Here is an 18,352-nt window from a genome sequence, read left to right as displayed (position 1 = left end):
ACTCATATCTAAATTTCTCATATGCGATTGAAAAGCTGACCTAAGTTGTAGATAACGGAAAAACTGGGATCTCGGGACACCGCGATTGACTTGTAATTGCTCAAAGGATATTAAAGTACCATGATCGTATAGATCACCTATCGTAGAGACACCGTACTGAACCCAGAACTCGGCAGACGGATGTTCACGCAGCATCGGGAGGTAGTCATTATTCCACAGGGGCATTTCAGCTATAACATCACCAAATCCAACCACCCCCTTAATCTGTCTCCATATTGATCGTGCCAGACGGAGCAGAGGCAGCAGTCTCGGGACATTTATTTTCTTCATTTCTAAAATACCTAGTGGGCAACCAGTCCCTGCAGCATGAAGAAGATGACTCTCAGAATTCGGGAAGTGGCCTCCAGGCATCCATGTACTTAAGGCCTTGGCCTGTCCAGCTAGATAATATAAAAAGAAATTGGGTAATGCTGCTCCCCCTCCCCTCTTGGGCCTCTGTAGAGTGGTCAACTTTAGTTTAGGCCTGGCTTTCCCCCAAATAAAGGATGTGATTTGGGAATTTAAATGAGCAAAAAAGGATTTGGGCACCACCACCGCACTATGTTGAAGAAAGTAGTTAAGCTTGAGGAGTAATATCATTTTAATTAAGTTAATACGTCCGGCTACAGACAATGGAAGCTTACCCCAGATCGCAAATTTACCCCTAACCGTCTCCAGCAGTGGTTGTATATTGAGTTGTAGATCAAATTTACTGCCCTTAGAGATATGAACCCCCAAATATTTGAAACTAGTCACGATGGGCAGCAGGGAGAGAGTCTCAAGTCGTGGCATTGGAGCATGGGAAAGAGGCATCAAAGCAGATTTATCCCAATTTATGTAAAGGCCAGAATATTTACTAAATTTATTTACGGTAGTAATCACTCTTGTCAGGGTTTCCTCTGCTTTGTCCATAAATATCACCATATCATCAGCGTATAAGCCTATGGTATCCGTCCGACCCGCTATCTCTATACCAGCGATATCAGGGGATAGTCTTATACGAATTGCCAGCGCCTCAATAGTGAGAGCAAAAAGGGCCGGGGAAAGAGGACACCCCTGACGGGTTCCCCTATGGAATGAAAATGATTCAGATATGGAGCTATTTACGATGACCCGGGCCTTGGGCTTCATGTATAAGACATTGACCCAGTTTTGGAATCTTTCGCCAAATCCATATCTCTGCAAACATGCACGGAGAAAAGGCCATTCAAGTGAGTCAAAGGCCTTGGCCGCATCTAGTGATGCCAATGCCCATTCATTATCCGTTACCAGAGAACTATATTGGGCCACTGACTGGACACGTCTGATATTTGTGGAAGTGCTCTTACCCGGCATAAAACCCGTCTGATCAGGGTGTACAAGATCCAATATAACGGTATTTACTCTTTTGGCTAAAATTTTTGTAAAAATTTTATAATCCACATTTACTAGTGATATAGGCCTATACGATCCACAATCCAAAGGGTCCTTCCCCTCCTTTTTTAGAACTATTATATTGACCTCATAAAAAGACTCCGGCATGCATCCCCCCTCCCAAATCCCACAAAACACTGTCAGCAAAAGAGGCGCCAGTATATCCTGATATTTTCTATATAACTCCACAGGGAATCCATCCGGCCCAGGGGCCTTCCCGGAGGCCATGCCTTGTATGGCATCCTCTACCTCCTCCAGAGTAAACTCAGCATCCATATAGGCCTGTTGGGAAGGACTTAGCGTGGGAAACTCTATATCTAACAAATAGTCCAAACACTCTGGGCCATCCACATCTGTCTTAGAATTGTACAATGAGCCATAATAGTCAGAAAAGCACTTTAGTATCTCCTCAGTTGAGGAGACCAACGTACCATCTGAATCACAGATCTGTAGAATTGTGTTGGTTGCATTGTGCTGTCGTACTAAGTAGGCCAGAAACTTACTCGCCTGATTCCCCATCTCAAAATAAGACTGCCGGGCAAAAAATAATTTACGTTTCGTCTTAGTGTCCGTGTATTGAGCATATAACCTTTGAGCGGTCAGCCATTCTATCCTATTACTGTTAGATTGATCCGATATATAGGCTGCCTCAGAGTCTTTCAGACGTCGCTCCATCTCGCCATCCTCCTCCGATGTCACTCGCTTAATGTGAGAAATTATAGAGGATAAACAACCCCGTAAATAGGCTTTAAGAGCATCCCAAAATACATTAATATTTTGGGGTTCGGGGTGGGACGAGACGAAGCAACGTAGCTGATCTATCGTTCTATCAGGGGGTGTTATCAACTTCAGCCAAAAAGGGTTCAGCTTCCATGCTATTCTGTTAGTCAATGGCCCATATTTAAGTTTGAGAATGACTGGACTATGATCCGAAACGCCCCTGTTCCCGTGTTTAATGTCCTCCACCCACGCCGCCAGACCGCTGGATCCAAAAATGTAGTCTATGCGAGACAGAGAGCGTTTAGTGGAGGAATGGCAAGTGTATTCCCTCGTCTCTGGTTGGTGCACTCTCCATAGATCTAGCCACCCACTACCCGCCATGAATTGTAACAGTTGGGATGAGCCCGGGGGGGGGACCCCACCTTGTATTCCATCGCCCAGTCTCAATTTATCAAGATGGATATGCATGACCAGATTAAAATCTCCCATACAGATGACATGTGCGTCTGGGTAACTTAAAGCGAAGCTCAATGCCCTCTGGAGAATTGATATATTAGCCGGAGGGGGATTGTAAATACAAAGGATGACATATTTCCGAGAGTCAATCAGCGCATGAACAAACACAAATCGTCCCTCGGGGTCTCTCTGGGCTTCCCTGACCTCCCACCGAACATCCTTATGAATTAACAGAGAAACTCCCCTTGAGTAGCTGGTGTGAAAAGAATGCATAAACCATTGCACCCACGGCTTCTGCACCCACCGAACTGTATCCCTGGTCAGGTGCGTCTCTACTAGGGCCAATATGTGAGGACGGCAATGTCTGACCTGTGAGAATACCTTAATTTTCTTGCGAGGGGTTTTTATGCCCCTCACATTCCAGATCATACAAATCAGCTCAGAACCCATTACCATCCATTCAAATATGGTGCATAATGGCGCCCGAGCCAGGTGCAGAGAGTCCACACAGATAGCAGAATTTGACGTCAGCTGCAGCCTCTATCTAAACAACGACAAACATAAAAAAAAATTTTAAAAAAGAAAAAGCAAAAACAATGCAGGAACCTAGTAACATAGGTGTACAGTCTTACGCCCTCAACAGAAAATGAATAAGGGGATACCATCACTGAGCACAGTGTCCGGTATAGCTGGTATCTGGGAACTCGCCGGGAGAGCTCCAATTAGACCTTTGGTTGAAAGGATCCGAAATAACAGTCGCTGCATTAGGACTCCCCCGCCGGGGATCCCCCAAGGGACCGCAGCCATTCAGTCGCCTCCGCCGGATCCGTAAAAAATACAGAAGAACCCTCATGGACAACTCGGAGCCGGGCTGGATATATCATAGAATATACAATGTTCCTGCCTCTGAGCCGCTTCTTGACCTCGAAGAACTGCGCCCGCTGTTTCTGCAGCTCCACGGAGAAGTCCGGAAAGATGGAAATGACAACATTATTGAATTTAATAGGACTTTTCAGGCGCGCCAGGCGTAAGATGGTGTCTCTGTCCTTGCAGTTGAGCAGGCGTGCCAGGAATGGTCGAGGTGGGGCCCCCGGAGGTAGGGGTCTGGTAGGGACCCTGTGAGCTCTTTCAACGGCGAATAATGAGGAGAATTCGTCCCCTAAGGAGGTCTTAAGCCAATCCTCTATAAACTGCTCAGGATGCTGACCTTCCGAGCGCTCAGGCAGTCCAACAATACGTATATTATTCCTGCGCATTCTGTTTTCTAAATCATCCGCCTTTTGCTTCCGGGCATTCATGGAGCCCGCCACCTTCGTTAATTTAGCCTCCATGGGTGTAATGGTATCTTCCACCCTGGACACCCTCGTTTCCACCTCCGTAATGCGTCCCTTCATGGCCTGCATATCCTGACGGAGTCTCCCCACCTCCGTATAAACATCCTCAATTTTCTGTCAGGGATGTCCTGGTCAATGAGATAGCCTGCATCAACTGCGCAGACGCTTGTTTAAGGGTCAATTCTTCCTGATCCGTCTCCTCCTCTCCCCCAGAAGGGCGATTTTTGCGCTGAACTTGAAAGGATGTACTTCTACTGTGCCACGCACTTTCAGCGGGGTCAGGTCTAGCAAACTCCTTTAAATTTTCCGCCGCTCCCGGCCCCTTAAGTCGGCTCATGATTGTCTGCAGTGCGGCTGATAAAACAAATTAAGGTGTGCAATCCAGGTATTGCCCACTACAGATGAGTATCACAGCGGGCTGGTAACAGTTAATTGTGAATCAAACTGCAGAGGGACGTTTGAGGGATTACCAGGGCAGCAGCTAGGTACAGTCCAGATGATATTTATGGCCCGGGGAGGGAGGGGGGAGGGGGTCCCACAGAGGCAGCTGCAGTGGGGGAGGGTGCACAAAGCCTCCCTTAATAATGGCGCCAGCCGGCAGTGAGTGGATGGGCAGAGAGGGATACCGCGCAGGGGCCCGTTTCCCAGGGCACTCACCTCGCGCTCCCCCGGATTGTCAATCAAATTTCTTCTCTCCCCGGCGGCGGTGCAGCAGTGGGAAGACGGTGCTGCAGCTCTCAGCAGTTGAACTGCGCGCCCAAGATGGCCGCCGCCTCGTGGGAGAACCAGCCGCCCGCTCCTATCTCCCCCGTCGCCCGCTCCCAGAAGCAGTCTCCCGACCTGCCACGGAGTGCCCAGGGGGTCCCAGCATCCGAGGGAGGTCCAGCCAGCAGCAGGTGAGCCGCCAGAAAAAGGTCTAGGGACCAGGATATGGCAGGATTATGCGGAGCTCTCCTCACCAGCGTCCTCTCCCTCTCACGGCATAGCCACGCCCCCCCTTAGTTGTAGAATTGTTGAAAAAAAAAAAAGCTGCCAATATACCAATTACTAACATTTCTTTCTGCCTTACAAAATCTAAAACAGTATAAGCAGAAAATGTCATACGGCGCTTTACTGTAAGACAGCCTGCTGCTTTCAAAAAGTCTATAATAGAATTGGTTCAAATTGAGTCACAGAGCCCTGTGATTTATGGCTGTAGGACTGTAACCATGTGAACTGTCTCCTGCCTCCCAGCAGCCACGACTCTTGATTTAATCTGTTTTGATTAGCCGACCGGCCACAACATAATATGTGCATCAAGCCACAACTATAATGTCGCTTTAGGCCAGCTGTTCTAAAGAGAAGCCGTAGATGCTGTCACGTAAAAGGCGTTTCTCAGGGCTCCAGTCCGATGGCCACAGATTACCGACCTTGCCAATGGACCAGATCATGCGATTTGATTTGCTCCAACTCTAATTTAAACTGCATTTTATTATTTCTTGATTCTGACAATATATAATTATTTTATTGTTTTATAGACTTTGGTGACCTTGGTCAATTATTTTCATGAGAAAATCACAACACTTGAGGAAAAGGCATCAGCAATGGAAAAGCTGGGAAATAATGCCAGTAAAGCAACGATAAGTAAGTCAATGTCTACAGTGTGGCAGAGATGGACCCGACTTCGCAGTATAGCTCGTGAACAGGAGAAGCTACTGGAGGAAGCTTTGCAGGAATGGAAGCAGCTGAGTGATAAGGTAGAAGATCTGACGGGAAGCATGCTTATATAGACATCTACACATGTATGGGTTAGGGCCCCGTCACACATAGCGACTCACCAGCGATCCCGACAACGATATGAACTTGTCTGGATCGCTGGTGTGTCGCTACATGATCGCTGGTGAGCTGTCAAACAGGCAGCTTCACCAGCAATCAGGACAGCGACACGTGGGTAAACAAGCAACGCTCGTCACTTAGTTACCCACTGTGTACCTTAGTTACCAGCGCGCTGGTGCAGGGAACTGGTAACCAAGGTACACGTCGGGTTTCTAAGCGGCGCGCAGCACTTAGAAAACCGATCTATACCTTGGTTACCAGCTCCCTGCACCAGCGCGCTAGTAACTAAGGTACTCATCGGGTTTCTAAGCGTCGTGCGGCACTTTGAAACCTGATGTTTACCTTGGTTACCAGCGTCCAGCTCGCTGATCGCTGGTCTCCTGCCTGCCATGCAGCGATGCGTGCTGGCCAGCGGGAGACCAGCGACCAAAAAAATGTCCTGGCCATTCGAGGACAATCAGCGATACCTGGCATGGGGACCAGTCGCTGTTAAGTGTCACACACAGCTGTGACGGGGGCTTTACTGTAAATGTAAACTATCAGTTGTCTGCCTGTGTGTAAAACACAAAAGTATATTTCTTTGTGATGACTTATTAATTTACACCTAATGTAATTTGTGCTCCCAGATACAGGAATCTACTTTAGCAATTGATCAGCTACAAGAACGTCTACCAGACAGCTGTACTGAAAAAGCGTCAAAGGCTGAACTGGTTGAGCTGCTGGAAAACCATGAGACTCTCTCTCGAGATCTAGAGCAGGAGTATTCTGCAGTGAATCGCTTGAGGCAGCATGCTATGAATAGGCTTCGAGATTTACATCCTGAATCAGCTGCTGTGGAGGACTTGCCTGTCATCCAAGAAATGAAAGCCATGCTTGACAGGTGTTCCAAGTAAGAATTGATGGAAACTATGCTAATAGTATATATGGTGTTAATAAATAGCAGTGGTCCAAGTAGCCTATTCATACAATGTATCCAGCCACTGTATCGATCCACTAATTAAGAAACATATGGGTTCCAAAACTAAGGTCTCTTAGTAATTATTTTGGCCTACTGTTTCTCAGATATGTTCAGGTCTTGTTAAAGAAATTAAATTGGTAATCTCAAGTTTGGAAATTACCCCCTATTCATATTAGTGGAGATAACATCCCTATCACTGGGGGGCCTACCACTGGGACCACACTCGATTTCAATAGCTAGGAGTCTAATAGTAGAGGTGGATGATTATGCACTCTTCTGCTCCGTTCATTCTGAATGGGAGTGCTGAAGATAGCCGAGCACCGCAGAATGAATAGCTGTTATGGTTGCTGTTGCAGAGAGGAGACGTAAGGGGCAACCCGGAAATGGACCCTCTGGGTCACGGCTCCAGAGCCCCCGAGGGCGAGCGCCCAGGTGAGGCCACCCCCATACAGGGAGTTTTAGGGGCAGGCCCCCAGAGGATAGAGCCGTGACAGCCGGAACCAAAGGGACGACTGGGGCTATAGGCTGGAAAGGAGGCACAGAACCGTTAGGCACAGGGGAACACAGAGACCACGGAGAATGGCAGAGTACAGGACCGGAGCACAGAGGGTAACAATGGCTGGAGACTGCAAACGAGAAAGCACCAGTAACACACTAAACGGAAGGCAAGGCAGACAAACAGGGACAGTATGAGGACCAGACAAGTAGACGGAAGGAGCAGGACAGGGAAGATACTGGAACGAAGGAGGACAAGGAGTGGCTGAAGGTGCAGGGGGAGAGCGACCAGAGGTAGCGCAGAACAAGGCAGAGGAACAAGGGGGCCTGGGACACAGAGAACGCTGACAAGAGGACAGCGTCACCGCAGTCGTTAGACAGGCGTCTTACCTGTCCAGACGCCGAGCATTAGTAGCCGATGGGCGCCGCCATGTTGGAGGCGGGGCCAGCGCGTCACTTTTCCCAGGAGCCTGCGCGCCAGGAGAGAGACAGTGCGCAGGCGCCCGACGCCGAGGGACCCGGCAGCCAGGCGCGGGGACGCGCCGGGGATCAGGAGTGCGCCGAGAGGTGCGCGCAAGCAGATAGGTATGGACCATGACAATAGAGTGGTTCTGAGCATGATGGAACACTGTTCCATTCACACAGGGTTCTTCATAGCTCCGGATCTTGGGTTTGGTGGAGGTTCCAGCAGTCTGACCCCAAATAATTGGGAACATATCTACTATTGCACCGCTGTTGGGGTCCTATACGGTCTGTTAGTGAATCCACTTATACTGTGTCCGGTGAATAGCCCCCAGTTGGCACAATTATCTCCATTATCGATATCAGATGTCTCTGAGGCGTCAAGATGCATTGTGGACATGCTGAGTTGCTTGACCATAAAGGTCCTGTAAGGTCCCTCTGATGTTGATAAAGCCACCTCTGAAAGTGGCTACGATCCAGGCAACCATAAACATCCCTTGTCATTTTAGCCTCAACTTGCAATGGGCCATAGCTGTCAGACATCTCGTTAATAGAAAAAGATCTTTCTGAGGGAGAAACAGATTCTGACTTGGCTAAAAATCAGACCTCTAACTGGTTCTCTGCAGTCGATAGTCTTATAAGGGCAGTCAATGAGCAGCATCATAGATAAACACTCAGTCAAAGACTCCTCTTCTTACAAAGAAGGAGCTTCCTTATGGACCTTCAAAGAACCACAAATTTGTTTTCCCTCACATTCAGACTTTGAGGAGAAAACCCACCAACAAATGGATTTCCCCTGAAAGGCCTTTCACTAAGCCACACAACATTTTGTACCTTTTTCCAGAGAACTCAGTACAGAAATAGTTCTCTTTGTCTTCCCATTTCCCTCATAGTTGCATCAGCTATAAGCCGTGCTTATGTGTCCTCCATAGGAGGGTACAAGAGACTTTTTCTGGCAAGTACATAAAATCCAATTTTTCTCCGTTGAAGCCCAAAGTAGACTACTCATATAATATCCATATTGCCCATTTGACAGCTGATAATATGTTAATGGTATGTTTTTATCTCTGTGTGTATATATACATGTGTTTGAAAATTCATTTAATCATTTCATTGTATTCTTCTATATGACAGCATGCAACAGAAAGTCAAGAAAAGCAAAAAACTTGTGGAGCAGGAACTGAAGGAACGAGGGGATGTGGAAAAGGAGCTTAATATCGTCAAAGCCTGGATCAGAGATACTAAAGAAATGTTACTGAATGCTGCATCAGAAGCAGATATGCAAGTGGAAGAATTCCAGGTATATTATTGTGGAAAGAAGACATTATTTGGTTCTCTTAGCCTGCACATTGTTACCATGGTCCCATCTGTTAAATTCACCACTTGTCATAATTAGAGATGAGGGAATTCCCTGAAATTTGTTTCGGGTTCAATTTGGCTGGAAGATTCAATTTGGAACAAATCAATTTGATACAAATCAAAAGTAATTGAATTAAAATGATATTATCCTGCATCGGCTACCTTACCATGATGCCATTCTCCTTCTCTGTTTCTACATCCATTTGGCCTGTATGATTTTATGCTTTTCTGAAGAAGGCCGTTTATGGCTGAAACGTCAATTTTTTGCAACAGAGTTGTTATTACATAAAATAAATTATTTTTGCATCATTATCTGGAGTGCCAAATTTCTTATACTATATTTCTTGGAGTGGATTCCTACTTAAGCACCTGTATTAAGTTGGTGTGCTACATAAGCTTCTTTCACGATTTTTATCAAATTTTTGGATCAATTTCACCTATACATATCTGAAAAAAAGTTGCTCAGCACTTGGTTGCCATCTACAGTATGTGCTGTACATTTTTCATTAACTTTTTGATATGAGAAACTTTAAAGGGTTTTCCCTTAAAAAAGAGTTTGTTTTAATCAATAGATCTTGGAATAATAATAATTTCCACAATTGGATGTGTTTAAAAAAAATGTTCCTGTGCTGAGATAATCTTATAAATGTGCCCCTACTGTGTACTGTCTGTGTCTGACCATACAGGAACATATTCAGACCAAATTCCGCCACTTAATGTATCAGATATACGCGCAGATAACTTAGCAATTAAACAAATATAATCTTTGTTACAAAAAGAAAAACAGTATGGGGTCATATATACAGGGGTTTTGATTAATTGACTATCATATCTGTTATATATAAGTTTTAAATCATTTTATTAACTCATATCTTGTACCATTCTGTGTCCTTGTTGTGGGTTTATTAACGTGTTTAAAGGTTCTCTCCATATAATACCAATCATTATTCATAATAATAACTATTTGTTATACCTGGTAATCTATTCTATTATTTCTAAACACTGTTTTTCGGTGATTCCTTTGTATCCCCGTTCATTCTTCACCCACACACACTAATGATATACCATTTGAAAGGTAAACTTGCCCCCTTCAGCAAGAAAATAGCCAAACAAACCACACATCCACGATTTGATCACAAAATACAGTTTAAAGGGAATCTGTCACCCCTTTTTTGAGATATCATATAATGATATCATTCAATTGTGTGTCACATAAGGATTCTCTTAGTACTTTTGCTTCCCCCTGACCCTGCAAATTTCATGCATAAATACCTTTTTTATATCGGTTCAGATGTATGTAAACTGCCACGGTCCGGTCCGATGGGCGGGGCTTATTCAACTGCTCCCCCCTCCCTGTCTTGCTCTACACAAGAAGAAATGCGTAGAGCAAGACCGGGAGGGGGGGCAGGTGAATAAGCCCCGCCCATCGGACAGGACAGCGGCAGTTTACATACATCTGAACCGATATAAAAAAGGTATTTATGCATGAAAGGTGCGGGGTCAGGGGAAGCAAAAGTACTAAGAGAATCCTTATGTGACACACAATTGAATGATATCATTATATGATATCTCAAAAAAGGGGTGACAGATTCCCTTTAAACATTCATTTTCATAAACCTGCAGTAAGGAAAAATAACCTGCAGGTGTCACCACAGTACCCCAAAGCACACTACCAACACATTTGTATACATGCACTTTATTTTTTGAGGATTACTTTGCCCTACACACACACATGATACACCATTTCAAAGGTAAACTTGCTCCCTTCAGCAAGAAAACAGCCAAACAAACCACACAATCACGATTTTATCACTGTATACAGTTTAATCATTCATTTTAATAAACCTGCAGAAAGACACAATGACCTGAAGGTGGCACCTCAACCGGAAAACATTTTTTGGCCTCTATTTATCAAACCAATTTATTGCATTACCAAATCTACATATATAAATGCCTGTCTGTGTTCATCAGCTCATGAAATACATTTACATTTGACCAGCTTGCTTTTTCTGAAATTGCCTGCACCCCGACGACCCATGTGCGAAAATTTTGCACGGGCCAAGCTAGTTATAATAATTTCTTTGTTACCCTTTTTTATATGTAATATATAATATGGACAGTGGTCACCAGATGACAATACATCATCCAATGAAAGTGAGGAACCCCTTGCTCTGAAGCAGAGGACAATAACTGACATCATGTATAGATATATAAATGTAAAAACGTATTGATTGTTATAATGTGAGCCCTGCTTTATTTCTTGCCAATCCCTCTGCCAGGTAACAACATGATGTTGGTGTTTCTGCTGTGGGTGCGCACGCTTCTCTGCACTACCTCGCTCTCCCTCCCCCTGCCCGGCGTCTCAACAGAGGTACCTGCTATGCTCATATGCTTGGCAAGATCGCTGTGACGCCGACCGGGCTGAGTGACGTGCGGTGGGCCAATCACACAGCTGAATTACCTGGTTTTACCCTTCGCCACGACAGCACCCACTGGAGGTATCGGCTCCGCCCCATGTGGAACAGGAAACCCTACAGGAAGATAAAAGGGGTGGTCCGCCTTTCCTCCTCAGTTTTGGTTTTCTGGTCCCAGGGAACATCAGGCTAATCTTTCAGGAAGACATACCTGGATTTGCACGCCGTCTGCACAGTGTCCATGAGAACGGCAGGGGCTGCGATCTGGAAGCAGCGTCGGGGGAGACTCCGTTAGACGGCTCCCCCCTCGTCTGATGGCTGAGAGGTGATGACCGGGTCCGGGAGGGGCCGCCCGGTCTCACCTAGGAGCGCGCCAGGGGCACCAAACGCGGGAGCCGCCGCTGCAGGGAGCAGTAAGTGCGCCAGTGGCGCGAAGGAAAAAAAAAAGAGAGAGGCAGCGGTGGTGGCAGCGTGGGGAGAAGCGCGGGCCGCATACAGGAGCTTTGGCGCAGTAGCCGGCCGGCGCAGAGGCTCCTGAGCCCCGGAAGTAATGAGTGAACTTCCGGGGCAGGATGGCTGAGAAGCGCGACGGCGCATGTGCGGGAACCCGGGGAGGAGGAGCGACTTCCGGGGGCAGAGAGAGACGAAAAAAAAAAGGAGCAATCTATTTAAACAGGCGCCTCAGCTGAGCGGCAGGAACCATGTCGTCCCCAACAGAAGTGCACGCTCCAGCAAGTGACTCTGCGGGGGGCAGCTCCTCCAGGGACCGCACCACCAGACATTGCCTGCAGGATCGAGGTGGGAGAGTCAAGACCTAGGACGGGACCTCAGCCATCTGATCCGGTAATATAAAACTTCACTGGGTGAGTGTGCAATGTATATACTCTGCCTACTAAGCTGACCTCTCCACCCCCCCCCCTCTCCTTTCGCCATGTCTCCCCTCTCTAGGCAAAGAAAAAACAACAAGCATAAAGAATGCACTTTATGCGCTGAACCTCTCCCTGACTCCTACCCCAAAAAGCTCTGTAAACAGTGCACCAGACAGACTTGGCAAGGGTCGGCAGTATCATCAAAGGACATTCGAGCCATAATTAGGGAGGAAATACAGGCTATCACCCGTGCCAGTACTCCCTCAGAGGCTAGGAGCAAAAAACAGGTGACCCTCAGCTCAGAGTCAGAGGAAGAACAAGGGTTAATCTCTGATTCCTCACTCACATCCTCGTCATCATCATCAGACATTGAGGGACGGTCATGTTTTCCCCTGGATAGTGTGGATAACCTGGTCAAATCCATGAGGAACACTATGGGGTGTGAGGAAGCAAGGGGTGCCCAAACTGCACAAGAAATAATGTTTGCGGGGTTGGCAGAAAAGAAAAGGAGAGCGTTCCCAGTAATACCGGCAGTTAAGGCCCTAATAAAAAGAGAGTGGGAAAAACACGATCAAAGAAGTTTTCTCCCATCGGCCTCAAAGAGAAAATATCCATTTAGCGATGACGAGCTATTACAATGGACCAAAGTGCCAAAGGTTGATGCCGTTGTAGACTCTACCTCGAAACAATCTACTATTCCGGTAGAGGACGCAGGCTTGTTGGCAGACCCGCTAGACCGTAAGGCTGAGTCGTCATTGAAAAGGTCTTGGGAGTCTACCACGGGAATTTTTAAGCCAGCAGTAGCCAGCACATGCACCGCCAGATCTATGCTCGTATGGTTGGACCAATTGGATCAACAAATCGAGCAGAAAGTGTCGAGAGAAAAAATACGGGCCGCTATTCCATTAATCAGAGGGGCAGCAGCCTTCATGGCCGATGCGTCGGCAGACACTCTGCGGCTGGCAGCGAGATCGGCGGCTCTTGTAAACAACGCCAGGCGGGCACTCTGGATGAAGAGCTGGAAGGGGGACTCTCAATCAAAATCTAAGATTTGCGCAACCCCGTGCGAGGGTGAGTTTCTCTTTGGGAAAGCCCTAGATGACATACTCTCCAAAGCAAAAGAAAGGAAGAAGGCCTTCCCTGATTCTTCTATCCCTTTCTACAGGAGAACCTTTAAAAGGCGACCGTTTGGAAGAAGGAGACAAGCGGATAGATCAAATAGATGGCCCACAAAGGAGGAAAAGCAAAAGGGTAGCATGTTCAGGGGTTCAACATTCCGGAAGGAAAATAAATATTAAAGATTTAGACCCACCAGTAGGGGGTAGATTAAAAATTTTTTATTCAAAATGGGAACAAACAACTTCGAGCCCATGGATTCTAAGTATTATTAAAGAAGGAATGAAATTAGAATTCCTTCAAACCCCTTATGATTTCTTTATCATAACCCGCCTAAACTCTATAGTTAAGCAAAAGGCCCTCGAAGAAGAAATTCGGAGCCTACTATCCAAGAGGGTTTTAGTAGAGGTCCCAGAGAGACAGGAAGGTAGAGGATTCTACTCTCCTTTATTTTTAATTTCCAAATCAGATGGTACGTTTAGGACAATTATAAATTTAAGGAAGCTTAATACGTTTATAAAAAATTATAAGTTTAAGATGGAATCAATCAGATCCACCATAGAGCTTCTCTTTCCAAACTGTGTAATGGCGGGGATTGACTTGAAGGATGCTTACTATCATCTTCCTATTCATGATAGATACCAAAAGTACCTAAGGGTCGCGGTGGTATTCGAAGGCAAGATCCGTCATTTTCAGCATACAGCTATGCCCTTCGGCCTCTCTACAGCACCAAGAATCTTCACCAAGGTGATGGCAGAGGTGATGGCCTATCTTCTTCAAAAAGACACTCTAATCGTGCCTTACCTTGATGACTTCCTAATTATCGGGAACTCGGTCAGCCAGTGTACCAGACGTGTCGCTGACGCGATCTCATCTTTGCAGGATCTAGGCTGGATCATCAATGTCCAGAAGTCCAGACTCGTTCCGCATTCCCTTCAGATGTTCTTAGGGTTCCAGTTAGACTCCACAACCCAGAGATGTCTACTCCCTTAGGTAAAGATTGCACTCACAAAAGAGAATGTAGAGGCAGCCATAAGTAGACCACGCATGTCTCTGAGAGGGGCAATGTCGCTATTGGGGTCGCTCAATTGTTGTGCCCCGGCAGTCCGGTGGGCCCATTATCATATCCGCACATTTCATCATCAGATCCTCCGAGAGGACAGGCGACATGGTGGTGACCTCGAGAGCAAGATAACCTTATCACAGGAGGTCTTGACTTTTCTAGAATGGTGGCTAGATGATAACCATCTATCCTCAGGAGTCCCATGGGTTATATTACCATCTTGTATCCTAACCACGGATGCTAGCCCCCACGGCTGGGGAGCCCATATGGGGAGTAGCTTTTGTCAAGGAAGGTGGAATAGAGAAGAATGGGGATACTCGTCTAATTTGAAAGAACTGACGGCAGTATATTATGCTCTACACCATTTTCTTCCGCAGCTCCAACAGAAACATGTCAGGATCTTGTCGGACAACACCACTATAGTGGCCTACATAAACAGACAGGGAGGTACTCGATCAGAGACTCTGATGTCTTCTGCAGCAAGAATCTTAAACTTAGCCGAAATTTATTTGCTGTCCCTCTCGGCTCTTCATATCAGGGGAGAGAACAACCAAGAGGCAGACTTCTTAAGCCGACACACACTTCGGCAAGGGGAGTTGTGCCTCAATCGCCGAGTCTTCAAGGACATAGTAGCCTTATGGGGGCAACCTCAGGTGGACCTCTTTGCCACAAAGGAGAACAGACAGATAAAGGTGTTTGCTTCCCTGTCTCCGTCAGATCACCCAGACATACTGGATGCCCTCCAGGCCTCATGGAAGTTCAACCTGGCATATGCCTTCCCTCCGATAATTCTCCTGCCACAGGTCATTCGGAAAATCAGAGAGGACAAGGCGAGAGTGATTTTGATAGCACCATTCTGGTCCAAGAGACCGTGGTTCTCATGGCTACGAATTATCGAATTATGTCGGTGACAGATCCTTGGGTCCTCCCTTCGATTCCCAACCTACTCTCCCGAGGCCATTTTTTCCACCCCCAAGTGGACAGCTTACACTTGACGGCGTGGAATTTGAAAGGCAGCTACTAAGATCAAGAGGGTTTTCTGAAACACTAATTGCTACGCTCCTACAGAGCAGGAAGCAATCCACTACCCAGATTTATACAAGGATATGGAAAAGATTCCTGCAGATTCATACAGCGCCTCATACCACAGAAGTCCCGATAGTTCCTATCTTAGAATTTCTACAGAGAGGGAAGGACGGGCCTGGCAGTAAACACACTGAAGGTCCAGGTGTCCGCATTAGGGGCACTGTACGGCCATAATATAGCAGGAAATAAGTGGATTTCACGATTTATTACAGCTTGCGAACAGATAGCTCCAGTTCACATACCTACAATCCCTGCATGGGACTTAAATCTGGTCTTAGACGCCCTGACAGAAGAACCCTTTGAGCCAATAGACAAGGTATCCCTCAAATACTTGTCACTCAAGACGGCCCTCTTAGTAGCACTAACATCTGCTAGGAGAGTGGGTGATATCCAGGCCCTATCCATAGATCCACCCTTTTTTCAGGTATACCAAGTTAGGTTGATATTAAAACCAGACCCCTCATACCTGCCTAAGGTATCAACAAAATTCCATAGATCTCAGGAGATACTTCTCCCAACCTTCTTTGAAGATCCCTCCACTCCAGAGGAGCGGAAATGCCACACTTTGGATGTTAGAAGAACTGTCCTAAAGTATATTGAGAGGTCCAGGAGCTGGAGGCAGTGTAGGGCTCTGTTCATATCTTTTCAGGGCTGTAAAAAAGGGTAAGGAGTCACGAAGAGCACCATTTCCCGATGGATCAAGGATGCTATTCGCTTAGCCTACTCCGCGAAAAAGGAAAATCCTCCGGAGAGCATCAGAGCACATTCCACTAGAGTAATGGCAGCCTCCTGGGCCGAGAGGGGAGACGTTCCAATTGAAACCATATGTAAGGCAGCAATTTGGTCAACACCTACCTTCGAAGATCACTATAGACTTGACCTTTCATCTACTTCTGACCTAAGCTTTGGCAGGACTGTCCTTGGCACGGTGGTCCCACCCAGGTGATGGTCTCTGGAATCTCTCCAGTGGGTGCTGTCGTGGCGAAGGGTAAAAAGCCGGATTACTTACCGGTAATGCTCTTTTAATGAGTCCACGATAGCACCCGCTCACTTCCCTCCCTGCTAAAGATATCGATAATAAAGTATATCTGCTAAAAATGAATAAGTGAAGTTTAGAGATGCAAAGACATTGCCTAATCCTTGGCGGTCCTCCTGGTACTCTGAAATGCAAAACTGAGGAGGAAAGGCGGACCGCCCCTTTTATCTTCCTGTAGGGTTTCCTGTTCCAGATGGGGCAGATCCGATACCTCCAGTGGGTGCTGTCGTGAACTCATTAAAAGAGCATTACCGGTAAGTAATCCGGCTTATCGCCCATCGTCCCTCCTCCTCACTGCTCAGCAATGTCCCTGGTGTCAGGCAGCGACAATCCCCTCTGCAGTGACCACGAAGTATAATGGACGATGGCTGGCTACCATGTTTCACCTGTTTGACTCCTCCCTCTCCCCACCTGACGCCTGGTCAGGTCCTGCAGTACACACTGTATGGACCTGCTACTGTATGGACCTGCTGGCGCCAGTTGGGGAGAGATGGATGAGCAAAGGGCGGCACAATGCAATCAATTTCAAGTTGACCTAATATGCAGTATACCTATATATACCCACTTGGACATTGCCTTAGTACCCCCTGACGTAGCTACACGCGAAACGTGTGTTGGGGTACTGGGCACTGTGGTTCAAACTGGTACAATGGCACATGGTCTGTATTTCTTATGATTCTTGGTTGATATATTTTTTGCTGCCCCATATGGGTTTTTTGATACTGCTTTTTGCAGATTAACATCTATTAGCATAAACCTCTCTTTATTCACATTCCATTGCCTGTAATTGCTCTAAATATGGCTGTGCATCTTTCTATTATGTATATTGGATGTACTGACTTATATCATATTTATATATATCAGTCATAAAAACTGTCTGAACCACTTTGCCCTAACTGTTTTTAAGGGGTGTTTTGTACTGTTTCTACTCACTGTGCGTTTTTTTTTGTAATAAAGATTATATTTGTTTAATTGCTAAGTTATCTTATGTGGTTGTATTTGGTCTGAACTTGATTCTTGTAGTGGTTTCCCCACGTGATATTCTGGCTATATTATGGGTCTTGTGAGAATCATGTGGGAATAGTGGATGAGGGCAGGTATATCTCACCCAGATTCCTTTCCTATGTGGCCTAGTCTGGTCAGTATCGCACCTGCTTACTAATGGATAATGGGAGGTGGATATAAAAGGATGCCAGGTGGTTGTGTGAGTGTCTCAGCCTGGGAACACAGAGAGCCTGTCTGTGTGAGAGACACACGTGAGTGGTAGCAGTGCCCACTGCAACTGTGGTTTGGCTGGACGGGAGAAGCCCGTCAGTTGGTAGTTAGGTTGTCCATTGTTTAGTTAGTGCCGGACAGGCAAGGATTTGTTTTATGTTTTATTTCCTTTTGCATTGCTTTCACCGTTAATAAACCTGACCCAGGGTCAGTTATACCCGACTCCCAGCTCTGCGCCTGAGTTTCATGCTGAATGCACGTGACCTTTGTCCCCAGCAAAGGCGATCCCGGAGTGTTTTATCACATTGTGGTGGAGAATGCGGGCATCACGTTGCAAGCATGAGCATGGAGGACGTGGTGAAAGCGCTGGTACAGTCCACCGCCGTCCAGCAAGAAGCTAATCGGGTGATGATGGCCCAGCTGAAGGAGTTGGTGGACATGACAGTTACCGATCGTTCGCTTCTCCAGCAGGTGGCGCAGCGCTTGGCAAGCTTACCTGAGG

The 18,352-nt window shown here is 46.6% G+C and overlaps 1 protein-coding gene across 1 annotated transcript in view; it reads left to right on the top strand.

The window, feature by feature from the left end:
* Nucleotides 1–18,352, top strand: part of SYNE1 (spectrin repeat containing nuclear envelope protein 1) — a 591,877-nt gene that overhangs the window by 344,641 nt on the left and 228,884 nt on the right. Inside the window, exons 78-80 of the mRNA XM_073557690.1 lie at nt 5,480–5,698; nt 6,404–6,666; nt 8,827–8,992. Of these exons, the coding sequence (XP_073413791.1) occupies nt 5,480–5,698; nt 6,404–6,666; nt 8,827–8,992 (648 nt within the window). The remainder of the gene's footprint in view (nt 1–5,479; nt 5,699–6,403; nt 6,667–8,826; nt 8,993–18,352) is intronic.

This window comes from Dendrobates tinctorius, unplaced genomic scaffold, assembly GCF_039654945.1.
Source record: "Dendrobates tinctorius isolate UK_male_01 unplaced genomic scaffold, ASM3965494v1 ptg000250l, whole genome shotgun sequence".
Taxonomy (NCBI): Eukaryota; Metazoa; Chordata; class Amphibia; order Anura; family Dendrobatidae; genus Dendrobates; species Dendrobates tinctorius.
This window is presented reverse-complemented; position numbering and strand designations above follow the sequence as displayed.